The 19,436-nt window shown below is 38.2% G+C and overlaps 2 protein-coding genes and 1 long non-coding RNA gene across 6 annotated transcripts; 1 reads left to right on the top strand and 2 right to left on the bottom strand.

Moving 5' to 3' along the window:
* Positions 1-2,271: 2,271 nt before the first annotated feature.
* LOC119082716 lies at positions 2,272-12,008 on the bottom strand. Of its 3 annotated transcripts, XM_037192294.1 has the most exons (9): positions 11,839-12,008; positions 11,475-11,746; positions 8,763-9,671; positions 4,081-4,173; positions 3,960-4,018; positions 2,964-3,477; positions 2,687-2,751; positions 2,515-2,626; positions 2,272-2,453 (listed from the first exon to the last, which is right to left on the bottom strand). In XM_037192294.1, the coding sequence occupies exons 1-9, from the start codon at positions 11,895-11,897 to the stop codon at positions 2,371-2,373; spliced, it is 2,166 nt and encodes a 721-aa protein (XP_037048189.1). In that variant the 5' UTR covers positions 11,898-12,008; the 3' UTR covers positions 2,272-2,370. The 3 variants fall into 3 exon arrangements, with proteins under 3 accessions (XP_037048189.1, XP_037048191.1, XP_037048190.1); XM_037192296.1 differs by lacking the exons at positions 8,763-9,671; positions 11,475-11,746; positions 11,839-12,008 and adding exons at positions 5,185-5,462; positions 5,542-5,710 and having other exon boundaries at positions 4,081-4,635; XM_037192295.1 differs by lacking the exons at positions 2,272-2,453; positions 2,515-2,626; positions 2,687-2,751; ... (1 more) ...; positions 3,960-4,018; positions 4,081-4,173 and adding exons at positions 7,091-7,275; positions 7,337-7,448; positions 7,509-7,573; positions 7,752-8,094; positions 8,549-8,607 and having other exon boundaries at positions 8,670-9,671.
* On the top strand, positions 6,653-19,432 carry LOC119082719. Its single transcript, XR_005088697.1, has 3 exons — positions 6,653-6,663; positions 16,024-16,026; positions 19,397-19,432. It is a non-coding gene; the product is annotated as an uncharacterized LOC119082719 (long non-coding RNA).
* Positions 16,960-18,191, bottom strand: LOC119082717 (putative OPA3-like protein CG13603). Of its 2 annotated transcripts, XM_037192298.1 has the most exons (5): positions 17,945-18,190; positions 17,711-17,879; positions 17,505-17,647; positions 17,283-17,429; positions 16,960-17,212 (listed from the first exon to the last, which is right to left on the bottom strand). In XM_037192298.1, the coding sequence occupies exons 1-5, from the start codon at positions 18,084-18,086 to the stop codon at positions 17,166-17,168; spliced, it is 648 nt and encodes a 215-aa protein (XP_037048193.1). In that variant the 5' UTR covers positions 18,087-18,190; the 3' UTR covers positions 16,960-17,165. The 2 variants fall into 2 exon arrangements, with proteins under 2 accessions (XP_037048193.1, XP_037048192.1); XM_037192297.1 differs by having other exon boundaries at positions 16,960-17,429; positions 17,945-18,191.
* Positions 19,433-19,436: the final 4 nt, after the last annotated feature.

Below are 19,436 nucleotides of genomic sequence, written 5' to 3'. Positions count from 1 at the left end.
AAAAAAAATAAAAAATTTAAAAAATTTTGAAAAATTTCGATAAATTTATAAAAAATTGAAAAAGTTAAAAATTTTGAAAAGTTTGACAAATTTTAAAAATTTTGAAAAATTTAAAAAATTTTGAAAAATTAAAAAAATTTAAAAAATAATAAATTTAGGAAAAAAATTGAGGCGAGCAGAGCTTACCAAAAGCGAACAAATTTGTTCTACCATACCCATCCACACACACACACTTAAAGGTGTTCTTATATGGGGCCTATATGGGAACTTCGAGGAGCCCTAGCTCCGAAACGAGGCCGGTTCCCCCCAAATTTTTTTTCTGGAATGTCTTAGAATGACGACTAGAATCTACTCCCAAAATTTCAACAAAATCTAAAGAAGAAACACGGACGGACGGACGGACTAACAAAGTAACGTAGGATTTTTTCATTTCGTTTAAAGTACTGAAATTGACCAAAATGTATGGAAATGGGGCTTCTTGGAAGATTTTTTGCGTGGTCAAATTTTAAGCTGCAAGAACGTGTGATAGCTCGTGGAACTCGTACGGACGCCTAGTTTTTTTTAATGGTAATTTGGAGTCATTTGTCTTTGAATTGTAGAACTTCAATATTTGCTGTATATATGGTTCTGCAGTCTACGACAAAAAAAAATTTTTGAAATTTTTTCTAGTAATAGGACTTGCGTCACGGGCGCTATGCTAACGCGCGCCCATGATTCATTTTCTCTGAAGTGTCACTTGTTTACCGAGAGGAAGAAAATGTGAAATTCCAACAAGATCGAAGATTTTGGCCAGCGCGAAGCGAGGGTCGCAATTTTGTTCGAGTGAACACAACGTTTTTCATTCGTGCGAGGTGTGATTAACCATTTTTTCCACGGAACAAAAACAGCAGTTTGTTACACCAACGCACTTCAAGCATGAGTGGTACTCTAAATACTGTACTCAAACTTGACAGTGTATCACACAATTGTAAAAGAGTGTGAGGAAACCATTTCATACAAATATGTCGATTATGATCACATTTGCTCGAAATGCGTTGGCTATAGACCAAGTCGGAGTAACTGTAAATCCGAACACTGACAGCTGCTGTGAAGGAGGAGAAAATTTCTATTGTATTCATCTCATGAAAATAGGAAAAAGAGGAAATGGATAGAGTTGGATCCGAAATTGCAAAATTTTACAAAAACAAAAGTCGTGGGTATTGATGGCAGAGACGCTTCATAATTGAATCACCTCGGATTTCGTAATTTTCCATACAAAATCGTTGTGTCCGTGTGTATCATAAACTCATTGGAGACGAGTTTGAATCTAGGATACAGAAGAGAATAAGAAATTTGAAGACCATGTACGTTTGGTGGATTTTCCCTTTGAACTGAAGAAGGTGAATTTCTTTTAACTCAACTTTTCTTGAACTTTCTAACTCACCGGGTGCCAATATTCTCTTTTGAGAAAAAAAAATGGATGGATGGATTCCCTAGGATTGTGTAGAAAACAAGTTTAATTTTCAAAATATCCAAATTTTAATTTTTGCGAGTGCCAATACTGTGGCTAATGGCATTGGGTGCCAATAGTCTCTTTATTATACTGTAGCTTATGGCACCGGGTGCGATTAGCATTAGAATAATAAAGAGACTATTGTCGTAGTGAGGGGAAAATCTCATTTTTTTGACTCATAAAATGAACAGAAACCAAATTGCTTGCGATGATTGCTTTGTGCAATATTAAAACAATTTTTACTGTTCCTCGGAATGGAAATAGTTATTTATCTACCAAGGTAGGTATGAAGGTATTTTTTAGCACTAGATGTCGATTGTCGACCCGAGGCGAAGCCGAAGCCTTTCCAATGCAAAATATTACCAAAATTTCTACCAAACATTCACATGCAAACATGAATTCATTTGAACGATCAAGCAACCTGCACTATATACACATTGCAATGTGATGTATAGAAACGTGCTAAATAAAATCAAGTAGTCAATGCTTAGTATGTACGCTTCAACAATACGTTCTGAATAATTGTGTGACTCTGTAGCCGAATGGCTATGGTCGTTGCTTGGTGTTTGGAAGAATTTTGGAGTTGGGTGTTCAAATCCTGGTTTGTGCAAAGTTTTTATTTATAAAATTTAGCCTTTCTTAAAGGTACTGAGCTATGTAGCGTGCGAAAAAAATGTGAAAAAGCCCAAGTGCGAAAAAAAGTCAAAAACGCACTGTGAAATAAATACCTTCAAAACGACATTAAATGGATGCATGGAAAGATGATGATTATGGACCGGAATTGCGAAAATCTGGTTTTTATTAAAAATTACATAAACAAAACCAAAATACAAAAATCATTGTGTTTCGAACACAAGTATTTCTTCTTGGATTTAAAATTAACCACTTACTAGTGACACCGTCATACGTTCATCGTCTTCCTCGTCTGGATCCACAGTAAGTATTTCGAAGCTCCACAAATCTGTTAAAAAATGAAAAAAATTAAACGACAATACGTGATGCGGACGAAACGGGATATTTACTGGAGAACGTGCTAAATGCTATGCTTGAATGGCCGGTTGTCGCCCGCAAGAACAATTGTGAAGTAGGTACCTGGTTCAGAATGTCGCGAATAAGTCTTTGTGCTTCGAGTATCTATTTGTAGGAGAAATTGACACATTTGTGATATTAATGATTGGGATTGCTATCAAATACCTCGTCGAATTTTTGGTTTTCGGGTGATGATTGAACAGCATTTACTGGAGTAGGATCTGAAAAATCTGTAATGAGTGAAAAAATACGACGTATTAGAAGTGAACGTCAGATTGGTATTTGCTTAGATTATAGATTAGTCAAAATATCGGAATAATAGCGCAACGTAGATTGACGAAATAAATTTAGATGTGTTATCATAGAACACCCAAGAACGTCTAAAGATCATTGCATCCAGTGTTACATGAATAAATCCAATTTCTTAAAAGCGAGTACATACCATAATACTGGAAGACTTCTGGTTCTGCTGCTGCTGGAATGAGTACATCAGACACATGTACATCACAAATTGATTTACCAAGAGCTGATCTATTTGGAGCTAGACCATCAGGAGCTGATCCATCTGTAGCTGATACACCAGTAACCGATCCATCAGGAAATGATCCACCAGTAACCGATCCACCAGGAACTGATCCAACAGTAACGTGTTCATTAAGAACGTGTATATCACGAATGCGTTCATCAGGAACGTGTTCACCACAAATGTGTTCATCTGAAACGTTTATATCGCGATCGTGTTCATCACGAATGTGTTCATCGGGAGTGTGTTCATCAGGAGCGTGTTCATCACGAATGTGTTCATCGGGAGCGTGTTCATCAGGAGCGTGTTCATCACGAATGTGTTCATCGGGAGCGTGTTCATCAGGAGCGTGAACACCAGGAACTGGTCCGGTACGAATTGGTACAACAACTGGAATATGTCGACCTGTATATAGTCGAAGCCCAATGTCAGACTATATTTTAGAAGAAAACTGTTATCGATAACGACAATAAAAATAAGGACAAGCTGGGGGTAATATGGTCCTTTATGTAATAGAATGCATGGTAAAGAGAAGTACAAGATTTGTAATTAACTAAAGGAAAATAATTTGATCATTTGAGCTTGGCAGCAAAACTCTTTTGTTAGTCATGTTATGTGAGGAAAAAGCGTTTCGTTCGGAAGCAGCGTTGTGAGCGTTAGTTTCTACTTTAAATCTAAGATTTCACTACACTTACTGCACCAAAAATATAATTTAATATCATTTCGAAACAACGCAATGTAAGCATGTAATGAAGAATGTCTTGCGATAGATAGATACGCTGTGTAAGAAAGCAACCTTCAATATGAGGGCAGCAGCTGTATTTATATTGTTTTGCTATTAAATGATTTCTTCTTCTTCTAAGGTCAATAGTCTATTAAGAGTAGCCCCCTTACATTAGAATTATTAGAACTTACCTCAGCATTATAATCCGGTGTGGCCACGGTAATTGCGGTTATAACGCGTTGACGGCGAACTGTGAAGTGATTGTGAGCGCATATGACGATTTACAATTCTAATGAAATGGAAAAATTGTACCTCGATTAAGGAAAACATCTGAATCATCATCTGTTCGTCCTACGTGACCTGTCGTGTGGTCACTCTGACGTGTGCGGTCAATCGGATTAGAATCTATCGGATCCAAAACAGGAGCAGCGGTTACAGGAACCGCGTTCGTGCTTTCAACTGGGGAATTACTGTCAATCCCGTCAACGGAACTAGCACGATCGATGCAAGTTGATGTAGCAATATTCAAAAAAGAAGGTGAAGTTACTGGACCATCGCCCTCAACAGCATCAATCTGTTCAACTGTGGTCATGTTTTCAACTGAAGCATTACTGTCAATCACGTCAACGGAACTAGCATGAACAATGCACGTTGATGTAGCAATATTCGAAAAAGAAGGTGAAGTTACTGGACCATCGCCCTCAATAGGATGAACATAGTCAACAGCGGTGTTTTCAAGAGCATTGTCTTCTCGCGATTGAACGACGCCGGTAGCAGCTCGGCGATTCGAACTGTCTTCCTCATGGTCGAATCCAACGAAAAAATCACCCCAAAAGTCGTCATAGTTGGCTTCTGTAGCTTCTCTCTCTGAAATTATTAGAAACGTAAAAATTGGTTTCTATCGTTGAAAAGGTTTCTTGTTGCATTCTTTGGAGGCCACTGTCATCTGTTATCGACAACGACAGCAATAATAAACGATAAGCTCTGACCATAGAGGTAGACTTAGGCAAATCAAATCCGATTTCAAATTTATTTTTTTTTACCTGAAAAGTAGTTGAGGCTTACTTCGAAGATGGGCATATTTGGGTCGGCCCTTCGTGAGCTAGGGCCGCCTAAGTGTTTTATGGTCTTTTGGGGATATTTACGGTAAAATAAATGATGGAAATGGCATATAATTTGAGTAAATTTGAAAGGTAATCGAACACCGAATAGAATGTTGTTGAAAAAAGTTTAAATTTGGTCCTTGTACTGAGGCCGCTACTCGGCCCTAAGTGCATTTATACTAAATAAATTAAAATTTTAAGTCAATTTGAAATTTACGTTACATTTGAAAGGAATGTAGTACGGGGCGAAGATCTAAGATGTACACATTTCATAATAATTTCACTAATTTTTTATTGTGACTCATTAAGTTACCTGTGATAGTAGGTTCAGGAGCATTGGCGATCATCGGAGCAGCACGAGCGTCTATCACTTCTCTTGGTGTCGGTTTAAAAAACTTTGCACGCAGATCCATGACATGGTCAATTGTATCTGGTTCATCTTCGACATCGACATGTGCAATGTCGCGTTCCAGGTCGAGCATTGCCTCTATAAATTCTCTGCCCAAATCATCCAAAATTGCATCCACTGTATCAAAAACTTCTTTTGAAGCCGCATAGAACTCATTTACATGTTTAAATATCTCTGCATCGCTGGTATGGAGAGACAATTCCGAATTTAGTTGTGGACGTGGACGCAAGTATCTCAATTTCCAAAATCTGTTTTCCTTACCTTATCATGTTTCCGTTAAGTATCTCTTTCTTAAGCTTTTCCTTAATTTTGTTGTCCATTTTAGACGGTGTAGTCGCAGTAAATTTGTAACAAAACCAAACAAAAAACAAAATTACAGCCTTGTAGGTACATATGCTTTGAGTGTAATTACGTTGAATGAATCAATGAATGATCAAGTCGACAGTTTGTATCGTTTGTATACGGAATAGGGTTGCGCAATCGATTTTTAGTCAAACCGAAAGCGCGAAAAGTTTCAAACTGCTCAGTTTTTGACTTAACTGAATTAAGAGCTCGTTCAAAAACTCTTCGTTAAGTTTTACTCGTTTTACTTGTGAGGATTTTGACACTTCTTTCATAGAAAATATGTCAAAATCTTCACTTTGAACGAGTTCTAAACAATGAAACTGTACATAAGGTATGGTCTAATGCTACATCCACAGTAGCTCAATCGGTAGAGCATAGGACTCATACCCAAGAGGTCCCGGGTTCGAATCCCGGTGCAAAAATGCTTGCCTGGTTTTATTCTAATCACTTGGTGATTAAGCACTCGCTATTAGTTATCTAATGGCTGTACGACCGTAACAAAGTCGCAAATTTCAAAGAAATCCAATATTCGATTTCTTCGCAACAATCACGCCATATTGACATAATGTCAATGACACAATTCACAATATACAACAGACTGTAGGATAAGCGCCATCTATGATCGACTAGTCGCTCATTGGGAAAATGCATGAGTCATTAGTGATGGTTGTGGTTGTGTTCGCATACCACTCGTGGCTTAGAGAATTCACAACGTATGGGACGTTTACACGGTCGATTTGTGAACTATCTGAGTCCGGAGAGATATGATGAAAAATCACAATTCATATGATCAAGTGACTTGTGCAATAGCACAACAGGCCCACTAGAGGCTTAGGTGCTGGGCTAACCCCCTTCCCATCCAAATCCAATCCAATCCAATCCAATGGTCTAATGTCAGAAGCTGTATGGAGCGAAGGAAATAGCAGACGAAATCATTCTTTATTTAAAATTTTCCAAATCTGTTCAACAACAGCGTAACTTGCAGAAAATTGGAAATTTAATTTAAAATATTATGTTACATTGGGTGCTGCGAAGGTAGTTCATTACATGAGGGATCAATTTGTGAAACGAGCGGAGCTCACAAGTGTGTGTTTGAGCGCCAAGGTTTGAAAACTGTTATTTTGACAAGGGTAGAGTTTCCCGAGCCGAAGGCGAGGTATGCAACTACCCAAGTACTTGGTCGAAACAGCGTCTTTGCCTCAAGTTTATTCACCAAACGTGAACCATGGGAAAGGGAAAAGCAAAAAGCTTTGTTTGTTCTCGAAGTTTTGTCTTTTATTTTAGCTTTTCTTATACAGACATTTCAGCTGGGAGGTAATTTAAGGGATTCCAAACGACCTGGATAAGGACGCAACGATTTGATCTACACTGGATCTTCAGTAAATAATAATGTAAGGCAAAGGAGCGTTGTGTTTTACTGTCTCGTCTATGCTTTCCCTAATAAATTAAAAGAAAGGACTTGCTGTTTTGGTTCTTGAATAAATTTGTATTTTATTATTAAAAATTACATAAACAAAACCAAAAATCATTGCGTTTCGAACACAAATATTTCTTCTTGGATTTAAAATTAACCACTTACTAGTGACACCGTCATACGTTCATCGTCTTCCTCGTCTGAATACACAGTAAGTATTTCGAGGCTCCACATATCTGTTAAAAAATGAAAAAAATTAAACGACAATACGTGATGCGGACGAAACGGGATATTTACTGGAGAACAGCGCAAATGCTATGCTTGAATGGGTGGCTGTCGCGCGCGAGAACAATTGTGAAGTGGGTACCTGGTTCAGAATGTCGCGAATAAGTGTTTGTGCTTCGAGTATCTATTTGTAGGAGAAATTGACACATTTGTGATATTAATGATTGGAATTGCTATCAAATACCTCATCGAATTCTTGGTTTTCGGGTGATGATTGAACAGCATTTACTGGAGTAGGATCTGAAAAATCTGTAATGAGTGAAAAATTACGACGTATTAGAAGTGAACGTCAGATTGGTATTTGCTTAGATTATAGATTAGTCAAAATGTCGGAATAATAGCGCAACGTAGAAAACCCAAGAACGTCTAAGATCATTGCATCCAGTGTTACATGAATAAATCCAATTTCTTAAAAGCGAGTACATACCATAATACTGGAAGACTTCTGGTTCTGCTGCTGCTGGAATGAGTACATCAGACACATGTACATCACAAATTGATTCATCAAGAGCTGATCTATTTGGAGCTGGACCATCAGGATCTGATCCATCTGTAGCTGATACACCAGTAACCGATCCATCAGTAACCGATCCAACAGGAACGTGTTCATTAAGAACGTGTATATCACGAATGTGTTCATCAGGAGTGTGTTCATCACGAATGTGTTCATCGGAAGCGTGTTCATCAGGAGCGTGAACACCAGGAACTGGTCCGGTACGAATTGGTACAACAACTGGAATCTGTCGACCTGTATATAGTCGAAGCTCAGACTATATTTTAGAAGAAAACTGTTATCGATAACGACAATAAAAATAAGGACAAGCTGGGGGTAACATGGTCCTTTATATGGTAAAGAGAAGTACAAGATTTGTAATTAACTAAAGGAAAATAATTTGATCATTTGAGCTTGGCAGCAAAACTCTTTTGTTAGTCATGTTATGTGAGGAAAAAGCGTTTCGTTCGGAAGCAGCGTTGTGAGCGTTAGTTTCTACTTTAAATCTAAGATTTCACTACACTTACTGCACCAAAAATATCATTTAATATCATTTCGAAACAACGCAATGTAAGCATGTAATGAAGAATGTCTTGTGATAGATAGATACGCTGTCTATATGAGGGCAGCAGCTGTATTTATATTGTTTTGGTATTAAATGATTTCTTCTTCTTCTAAGGTCAATAGTCTATTAAGAGTAGCCCCCTTACACTAGAATTATTAGAACTTACCTCAGCATTATAATCCGGTGTGGCCACGGTAATTGCAGTTACAACGCGTTGACGGCGAACTGTGAAGTGATTGTGAGCGCATATGACGATTTACAATTCTAATGAAATGGAAATATTGTACCTCGATTAAGGAAAACATCTGAATCATCATCTGTTCGTCCTACGTGACCTGTCGTGTGGTCACTCTGACGTGTGCGGTCAATCGGATTAGAATCTATCGGATCCAAAACAGGAGCAGCGGTTACAGGAGGACCATCACCCTCAATAGCATTGATGGGTTCAACCGCGTTCGTGCTTTCAACTGGGGAATTACTGTCAATCGCGTAAACGGAACTAGCACGATCGTTGCGCGTTGATGCAAGGATATTCAAAAAAGAAGGCGAAGTTACTGGACCATCGCTCTCAACAGCATCAATTTCAACTGTGCTCATGCTTTCAACTGAAGCATTACAGTCAATCCCGTCAACGGAACTAGCATGAACAATGCACGTTGATGTAGCAATATTCGAAGAAGAAGGTGAAGGTACTGGACCATCGCCCTCAACAGCATCAATCTGTTCAACTGTGGTCATGTTTTCAACTGAAGCATTACTGTCAATCACGTCAACGGAACTAGCATGAACAATGCGCGTTGATGTAGCAATATTCGAAAATGAAGGTGAAGGTACTGGACCATCGCCCTCAACAGCATCAATTTCAACTGTGGTCATGTTTTCAACTGAAGCATTACTGTCAATCACGTCAACGGAACTAGCATGAACAATGCGCGTTGATGTAGCAATATTCGAAAATGAAGGTGAAGTTACTGGACCATCGCCCTCAACAGCATCAATTTCAACTGTGGTCATGTTTTCAACTGAAGCATTACTGTCAATCACGTCAACGGAACTAGCATGAACAATGCGCGTTGATGTAGCAATATTCGAAAATGAAGGTGAAGTTACTGGACCATCGCCCTCAATAGGATGAACATAGTCAACAGCGGTGTTTTCAAGAGCATTGTCTTCTCGCGATTGAACGACGCCGGTAGCAGCTCGGCGATTCGAACTGTCTTCCTCATGGTCGAATCCAACGAAAAAATCACCCCAAAAGTCGTCATAGTTGGCTTCTGTAGCTTCTCTCTCTGAAATTATTAGAAACGTAAAAATTGGTTTCTATCGTTGAAAAGGTTTCTTGTTGCATTCTTTGGAGGCCACTGTCATCTGTTATCGACAACGACAGCAATAATAAACGATAAGCTCTGACCATAGAGGTAGACTTAGGCAAATCAAATCCGATTTCAAATTTATTTTTTTTTACCTGAAAAGTAGTTGAAGCTTACTTCGAAGATGGGCATATTTGGGTCGGCCCTTCGTGAGCTAGGGCCGCCTAAGTGTTTTATGGTCTTTTGGGGATATTTACGGTAAAATAAATGATGGAAATGGCATATAACTTGAGTAAATTTGAAAGGTAATCGAACACCGAATAGAATGTTGTTGAAAAAAGTTTAAATTTGGTCCTTGTACTTAGACCGCTACTCGGCTCGCCACTCGGCCCTAAGTGCATTTATACTAAATAAATTAAAATTTTAATTCAATTTGAAATTTATGTTACATTTGAAAGGAATGTAGTGCGGGGCGAAGATCTAAGATGTACACATTTCATAATAATTTCACTAATTTTTAGACCCGTACGAAGTACTGGGGTCTTATAGGTTTACGCATACGTTTGTAACACGTCGAATTGGACTCCCTGAGTAAGGGAAAACCTATTGTGGTTGTCCAGAGATGCCAAATCAGCAAGAAAAAAAATGTCCGTCTGTCCGTCCGTCCGTCCGTCTGTCTGTCTGCACGATAACTTGAGTAAAACGCATTCGATTTTGAAAATTCTTTTTTTCCCCGTTTGGCAATGTCAAAAGACAGGCTAAGTTCGAAGATGAGTGATTTTGGATCGACCCCTCCCGAGCTGTGGCCCAATAAGTGCTTTACGGTTTTTCGAAGATATCTCCGGACATTTAAACGTTAAACTTGTAAGTGATACGTCAAATAAAAGGTATTTACAATACCGATCGACAAAAAAAAAGTTTATGGAAATCGGATGACCGACTTGTGAGTTAGACCCCTTGGTGTGAAACAGGCACAGGGCGGCAAGCAGTTTTTGCTTGTAGGTCGGCCACATTTGAACATATTTCGTCTGTTTTAGCTTTATTAGATAGGTATTGACCGTACCAATCAGGGAAAAAAAAGTTTATGAAATTATGTTCTCCGGAGCGTGAGCTAGGTCTCTTGGAGTGAGCTCTTATCTGGCTACTCGGCCGTACAGTGAACGTGGAGTATTTTGTCAATATATCGAGTAAATTTTGACCGAATTTCATGAATTTTTTTTTGTTTGAAAGGTATTAACAAATGTAAAGCGTCGGTACTATTTCCGGTCTCCTAACAAAATGGCTGCCGGCGGCCATATTGGATTTTAATAAAAGTGATATATCTTGGGAAAAATGGTACTTAGAGAGTTTCTGTTAACATGGAAATAATTTGTTATGTGATGTGTGTGGGGTTTCAGGGATTCCATATACGGACATCTATATATACCTATATACAGCTATATTGAGCCACATACAGGCATATAGAGCTATATAATAGCAAATTCATCTGTGAAATGTTTATTTACAGTGAAATATAGGTAAATATAGCGGTATATAGCTGTTTAAATAGGAATTTATGAAATTTGACTTCGTACGGGGCTGTCTATATTGCCTCCGGCAATTTAATTGTATATGATAACAAGGCAAAGAGTGGATAATGTAAGTGATTTAAAAGGGAGAATAGTTTTTCAGTAGAGAATGAAGTAAAAGAAATGAAGAGTTTCACATTAAAGGCTTTTGATACGAATAGGTGTTTCGTACGGGTCGGCGTTAGCTATGTTTTATAGTGACTCATTAAGTTACCTGTGATAGTAGGTTCAGGAGCATTGGCGATCATCGGAGCAACACGAGCGTCTATCACTTCTCTTGGTGTCGGTTTAAAAAACTTTGCACGCAGATCCATGACATGGTCAATTGTATCTGGTTCATCTTCGACATGTGGAATGTCGCGTTCCAAGTCGAGCATTTCCTCTATAAATTCTCTGTCCAAATCATCCAAAATTGCATCCACTGTATCAAAAACTTCTTTTGAAGCCGCATAGAACTCATTTACATGTTTAAATATCTCTGCATCGCTGGTATGGAGAGACAATGCCGAATTTAGTTGTGGACGTGGACGCAACCTCAACTTTTTTGTTTCTCAATGTCCAAAGTCTGATTTCCTTACCTTATCATGTTTTCGTTAAGTATCTCTTTCTTAAACTTTTCCTTAATTTTGTTGTCCATTTTAGACGGTGTAGTCGCAGTAAATTTGTAACAAAACCAAACAAAAAACAAAATTACAGCCTTGTAGGTATGCTTTGAGTGAAATTACGTTGAATGAATCAAGTTTCAGAACCTTGGAATGAATCAATGAATGATCAAGTCGACAGTTTGTATACGTAATAGGGTTGCGCAATCGATTTTTGGTCAAACCGAAAGCGCGAAAAGTTTCAAACTGCTCAGTTTTCGACTTAAGAACTAAACTAGGCCACACCGTTTGGGCGGGTCAGGTCCCTTCACTGCTGATAATTTTTTCAATATATTTTTAATCAATTTCCGTTGTTTTCCGTTGTTACACTTCCGAAACATAACAAATAACTGATATAAAAACCTTTGCTTGAGTGCAAATTCTTTGGAAAACCACTTTTTCTGTTCTCTATTTTCTTGTAAATTTGATGCCAGATTTTTAATCAACAATAAATCATAAATAGACAAGGACTCGTGTGAATTACGGCCCTCGCTCCGCTCTCCCCGCAAACTTCCCACTCGTGCAAGTTGTCTATTATTCAGATTCATAATCTTATTGCTAACGCTAATCAAAAGTAAATGATGCGAATGTGGAACGATTAGAGGACTCTTTCATTTTGGTACAATATTAAATAGGACGGTAGACGTTCTTCCCTTGCACTTCTGTACAAAAAGGAAGCCCCCCGGTACTTACTACATTCACAAAACTTTTAATCATAAATAAAATAACACGACTCGTGCGAATTACGGCCCTCGCTTCGCTCTGGCCGCAAACTTCACACTCGTTGGAGTTTTAAAGTTTTCTGTTTGATTGTTTTTTTTTAGTGTCATTCCATACGAATGAATGACGATTCAGAGTTTGGTTTTTCATAAAATTTTATAAATATTTTATGTCATGGCGTGAAATCTGCTACTTTTGCTCGTGATAGCTGACTATCACCGTTATAGAAAACTATCATGCGTGATAGCTGACTTTCCCTGACTATAGGCAACTAGCACAGTGATAGCTGACTTTCACCGTTATCGTGTTTACAAGCAAAATATTGGGACAAACAATTCCGTTTTTCATAACATATCATACAACCTTTCATACAAACATTTTAGGGTATTTTCCGGCAAAAGAACTTGACTTACAGTCAAGGGAATTAAACAATGAAACTGTACATAAGGTATGGTCTAATGACAGAAGCTGTATGGAGCGAAGGAAATAGCAGACGAACTCATTATTTAAAATTTTCCAAATCTGTTCAGCAAATAAATTAACGTAACCTCCACTTGCAGAAAATGGGAAATTTAATTTAAAAAATTATTAACGGGTCAGGTTGAGATAGTGGGCTGGAATCTTTTTTTTGATTCAGGCCGACCAAAACCGTCACATTCTCTCACCAGACGGAGACCCAAAACAACACAATTTCTCTCACTTTATTACTTTCCAAGTTACGCCACTTTCCGTTCCAAGTTACGCCAGTTTTCGTTCCCAGTTGAGCACTGATGCCACTTTTCGTTCCCAGCTGTGACAATTCTATTACGGAATTCGTTATTTATTGCACGAAAAGAAAATCAAATGTTGAAGCAATTTTGAATTACATTTGCGTAACATTGATTGGATTATTACTCTCATTACTCACGTAAATATTAATGAGTGATGTGTCGCAGTGTATGATGAGGCTGAACCATCAAAATGTTCAAGTTTTGTTCGGAACGTGACTTTTTGGTCAGCCCGAATGACAAATAGTATATGTCACACGGAACAATAAGGTGCCTGTTTTTTACCACGGTGGTTCCACCTACTAAGAGCAGGCCAATTGATCGAATGGTTCAGGACAATTTTGTGCTGAAGATGTAATTTTGACTTCGTTTATTTTATTTTCATCAATCCATCCTGTTTGAAGATCAAAAACAAGTGGAAAACACTGAAAAATATGGGTCTTTTCCGTAGGACTGAGCATCATGGCCCTACGTTAGTGAAGGGCCGTGACCGTGACGCAAGTCCGTTCACACTGAAAAATGTGACAAAAAATTTTTCCGTGAGGAACATATATACACAATTTTTTGACTTTTCCCACTCCGCTCCTACTACACCCCACTTATTTTATTCGTAATCTGGGCTTCCATACGAGCCTCATAAGGTTAAGATTTGGCCGAGATATTAAATTTCAAAACTTGGAAATTAGTATGAAGAAATGGATTTTCATACATTTTGAAATAGATGAATTTTACCAACCTTTGATACTCTGTTATTCTGTTACAACGATTCTTTTTAATTTAACGGTGGATTTGGTTGAAATTTTGAGGGTTTGTTAAGGACGTAATTCTAAGAAACTAATTTGAAGGAATTTTTATAAAAGCTTATAATTTTGGAGTAAAGTCAGCTTTACACCGATATCCATATTTAGTAGTTTGGTACGTGACTACGTAACAGATGAAAACTGTGTGTTTCACTCCGCCAAACTAGTAAATATGCGTATCGCTGTAAAACTGAGGCCCTCCACGTTCATAATAAGTAATAATTTAATCAAATAATTGCATTAGAGAGGTCACAGCTCTCATCAAAGTTCACGGAGGTTCCATCGATTCTGAGAAATTTTCCGGGAGTCATATTTTCGGCCGATTATCAGCAAAATTTATGAAGTTAATATTTGCCCCAGGAGTACTTGACCTCAGCTTTCCAACGAACCCATACACGCCCGTGTCCTCGCCACCTTACTGAAATGAAATCCGAACTACGAAACCTCATTTTTCGACTTTTGGCCACTTACAACCAGCCAGGTATGGAAGATCAAAAATATCTGAGACTGGTTTTGGGGCCTAGGCACCAAGGCCTAACTAGGCATATATAAAAAAGTCCCGGAAAAAATAGCGCCGATTTCGGTCAGTCGAAATTCAAAAGAATCCCTCTAGATAGTCGATGCGTGCTTCATGGTTTCCCTAAAAAGTCGCTTATCTTGGAGCTATGAGCGTTTTAAGTGCGTTAAATTTTTGAATTTCGACAAATTTTCTATTTTTGGTCAAATTTTCGATTTTCATCAACTTATTGATTTTCGTCAAATTTTTGATTTTCGTCAAATTTTTGATTTTCGTCAAATGAAAGCTGGAAGGTTTGAGATCAAAGAGAAAGTTATACAGTTTTGTAAGAAGAATATTTTCGTTGAAACTGCACAATATGATTGTCTATTATCTGTGACCAAATTCTAAAAAAGCACAACTTACAAAAGAGCTGATATCGCCCAAAACCACTTACAGTGGAGGTGTGACGCAGGTCCTGTTATCTACTTATAAAAGAACTGATATCGGTGTAGGTGACGCTTACAGATTCGCAAAATGATATGTGTCACAAATGACAGCTGATGCAACTTGTTGACGCAATTTTTTTGTTAGAATTTTCTTTCTAAAATTTTTCGGGTAAAATTTTTGTTGATCAAACTTTCGCGTGCTTTCCTCATCAGCTGCCATTTGTGACGCATATCTTTTTGCGTGTCGAACCTCTAAGCGTCACCTACACCGATATCAGTTCTTTTGTAAGTGGATAACAGGACTTGCGTCACACCTCCACTGTAAGTGGTTTTGGGCGATATCTATTTCTTAGAATTGAAAGACGATTCAAACGAGCCACAGCTTGCCCGGATCGCCGAACCATTTGTTTTCAAATTGGTTCGAGTTTTGACGATATCACTCTTAAGGCCAGGTGAAGGTGTTTCCTATCACAAGATGCATTGCTATGCAAACAACTTCACCTGGCCTAAAGGGAAAAGGTGAAAAAATACGTTGACTATTGAGATTTACCGCTGTGCTCTGTTTCCATTAGGTCGGATCCTTTTTTCGGGGTGTTTGGTTTAAACTTCTCGAATTTATGAACTTTCTCTAAACGTTCTGCGAATTTAAATTTTCAAGAAATTTAGAGGAAGGAAAAATTCACAGAAATGGGCTGAGTTTCGGTTGTTGTTAAGAGTGATATCGCCAAATCTTCAGGTGATTTTTTTAACTTTGGAAACAAGCGGTCTCCGATTTAAATGAGTGATAGCTCGTTGGATTCGTCTTTCAATTCTAGGAAACACGTGTCTTTCACTTTTTCTTTAAAAAAATTGTTTTCTTTGAAAAGCGCTCAAAAGTGAAGACATGTCAGAGGGTACCGAAAACAGTTTTTCGGCAATAACTCAAGAAAAAATTATTTTAAATTGTTGTAATGTTGTACGATTGTCGGCCTTGAAAAGACCTACAGGTGGAGTATACGCACCGCTTGGTGCTAGTTGATCCACTAGAGTTATGACTAGAAATATAGTGAATGTTCGGAGAGTCCGCCTTTTCTGCAGCTTCAATGTACCACGGAGCTGAGTATGGGGTGTTGTAGCTGGCCTCACCCACTATCGTTGCACATATAAATGAACCCAGTACTTTTGGGCTGCAAGCCGTTCCAGATGCTCTTCTGGCAGTTGGGCCCTCAGAAAGAAGGATCTACATTTTGTCACCAACTTTTTTTTCAAGACTTCTGTAGGTTTGCAGCCCAAAAGTACTGGGTTCATTTATATGTGCAACGATAGTGGGTGAGGCCAGCTACAACAGTTCCGTGGTACATCGCAGCTGCAGAGAAGGCAGACTCTCCGAACATTCACTATATTTCTAGTCATAACTCTAGTGGATCAACTAGCACCAAGCGGTGCGTATACTCTACCTGTAAGTCTTTTCAAGGCCGACAATCGTACAACATTACAACAATTTAAAATAATTTTTTCTTGAGTTATTGCCGAAAAACTGTTTTCGGTACCCTCTGACATGTTTTCACTTTTGAGCGCTTTTCACAGAAAACAAATTTTTTTAAGAAAAAGTGAAAGACACGTGTTTCCTAGAATTGAAAGACGAATCCAACGAGCTATCACTCATTAAAATCGGAGTCCGCTTGTTTCCCGATCACCTGAAGATTTGGCGATATCACTCTTAAACTTCTCGAATTTATGAACTTTCTCTAAACGTTCTGCGAATTTCAATTTTCAAGAAATTTAGAGGTAGGAAAATTTCACAGAAATGGGCTGAACTTCGGTTGTTGTTAATGCTAAAGTCGGTATTGATCGGTTTCTTCCACTTTTATTCAACAATCGATTGATTTTGTCACAATCCATTTTTCGCAATTCTTTCGTTTTGTTTGAAACAAATTGCGGGTTAGTCACTGCGGTTTACACATTACACAATCTGGAGTGGAATCTGAGGCTCTATTTTATTATGTACAATGTTTGTGTTTTACTCACTCGTAAATTTCATAATTTAAGTAAACTAAAGCATTCGGGATGATGCCCTTTTGTCGGTCACTGACTGGGTCGCTATAAAAAACTTCGTTTTCAATCATATTCAACGCTTGAAACACGTATCCGCGCTGGGGATCGTAATTACCAGAAACATTTTTCACTTTGCTACTGCCATCGGTTTCCGGTGATGCTGGCACTGGTAACTTATTCAGTTTTAACGGTGGCTCGTCATCGCTGTCATCTTTTCTGCTGGGCAGGATTTTCAGCTTTTTAGGTATCCAATTTCTAGAATCTGCAAAACCGAGCAAATGAAATCTCAGGAACGACTCACTCCATTCCCACAATTGTGCAGCCGTAATATCCATACCTAGTTCGGCGACCACTCTATTTATCTCTCTTAACTGGGCGTCCTGTCGTTCGAGTTGCAGAGCTAAGTCATTTATTGTGTTGACAAGTTCCTTCTTCTCCATCAAAATACTTTCTTCCTTTTTTGCTTCTTTGTTGGATTGCCTGAAAGACGCACATTTAACGCATAATGTTGTTGTTAAGGGAATGCTAAGCGAAATCATCTACCGAACATATTCAAAAATCAGCAGACCGGCTCCAATTGTGAATATTATAACTTCGCCTAGTAAATTTGCACCTAATTCGATTGCCATTGCTTCATTTAACTGTGGTACATTGGTCGGCTTGCCGAGATTCAGTGCCCACATCTTTGTCTTCACTTCAACCCAATTGTAGACTAAAAACAACAAGAACGCACAGTCGTATTATGCAATCAAAATAAATCGAAACTCGAATTTATACATTGAGCAGGAGGCATGGCAATGTAGTCGCGAAAGAAGGGACTTTTCTTCGCTCGTTCTTTGATAACATTTGCAATCGGTTTACTCAGTTGTTTAAATGCTAATACACCAAGCTTTGCAGCAGGAAAGGCCCCGACAACCATATTTATTCAAAAACATACAATTTTATGAGTAAAATCCACTCTTCGATGATATCCAACATAAACACCTGATCTGTTTGTCACTTTGACGTTTATGTCTTCGGGAATGAGAGATTTTCTTTGCTAGCAGTGCTGCTATGTATTTGCCGAAATTAATCGCTAGATTTAGCAACAAACACTTTTGAAACAAATCGACATAGAATTTAGATTCCATCGAGTAAAAAAGTGCTGAACTTCATGAAGGATCTTTAACGATGTTAACTTAATTCATATTACATGACTGCTGTATCATCTAAAACTAACGGGCTGTTGTTTCATACAAAATTGACATCTTCGCTTAAAAATAGTCTCCCTGTGTCAGACACCGCAGAAGTAACAATTTCAGCGATAGCAGCGACCCACTTTACTTTAACTCCTATTTTCAGAGCCTTTCCGAAAGACGCCCTTTACGTTAACTCCAGCTATTTTTGGGCGACTTTTTATCCTTTGCCACCCTTCTCTGAGCGATACGAAACAAAATAGGTCCGTAAACCATAGGTAAGTTGGGGAAATATAGTGTTCGTGAAGAGCGATTTCTGACCAGATAAATTTAACTAGTCTCGGGGACAGCTGTCTAAAATTCAACAATAGTGTGTTATGATGAAAGAGAAGAAGATGTTTTGACAAGTACCCCAAGGCAAGTTAAAATAAATTGGTCTTCTGTCCTCTCGCTCTTAACGTACCACGTTGAAAGAGAAGCAAATAATTTAACAAATACGCCAAGGCAAGTTGTAATAACTAGTCTTCGGTTTGATCGCTTTGATCATAACAGTCTATGATTTTTCATTGTTACTGAATTGAGAGTGAGCCCTCTATACAGTGTTCAAAGAGCGTAAAAGAGAGAAAAATTAACTGGTTCCGTTGGGTGATACGTCAAAATTTGTATGGAAAAGTCCAGTTAACTAGGAAAAAACCAGTTAATTTAACTGAGCTCTATGGGTGAACACTCTTTTTGACATTCTCTTTGAACACTATATGCAACTTCTCTCATTTTGACGTATGACCAGGTGTTTTTAATAGAGAGATGCTAATATGTTTCGACGGATAGAGGGAATATGTCGAAAGATTTTAAAATTGGTTGAGAGAAAATGTATTGAATTCTCTCTCAAAAACCCAATTCTCTCTATCCGTCGAAACGACCCAGTCGTCATATTAGCATCTCTCTGGTTTCAATTGATCAAAAAGTGATAAATGTAGAGCGAAGATCAATTATATTTTACTGACCTTGAGGGCAATGTCAATAATTTAGAAATGAAAATAAATCGAAATTTTAGCACGAAACGCACTACACTCCGTTTACTCACCGTTTACGCT

The sequence above is a fragment of the Bradysia coprophila genome, unplaced genomic scaffold, assembly GCF_014529535.1.
Source record: "Bradysia coprophila strain Holo2 unplaced genomic scaffold, BU_Bcop_v1 contig_476, whole genome shotgun sequence".
Lineage (NCBI taxonomy): Eukaryota > Metazoa > Arthropoda > Insecta > Diptera > Sciaridae > Bradysia > Bradysia coprophila.
This window is presented reverse-complemented; position numbering and strand designations above follow the sequence as displayed.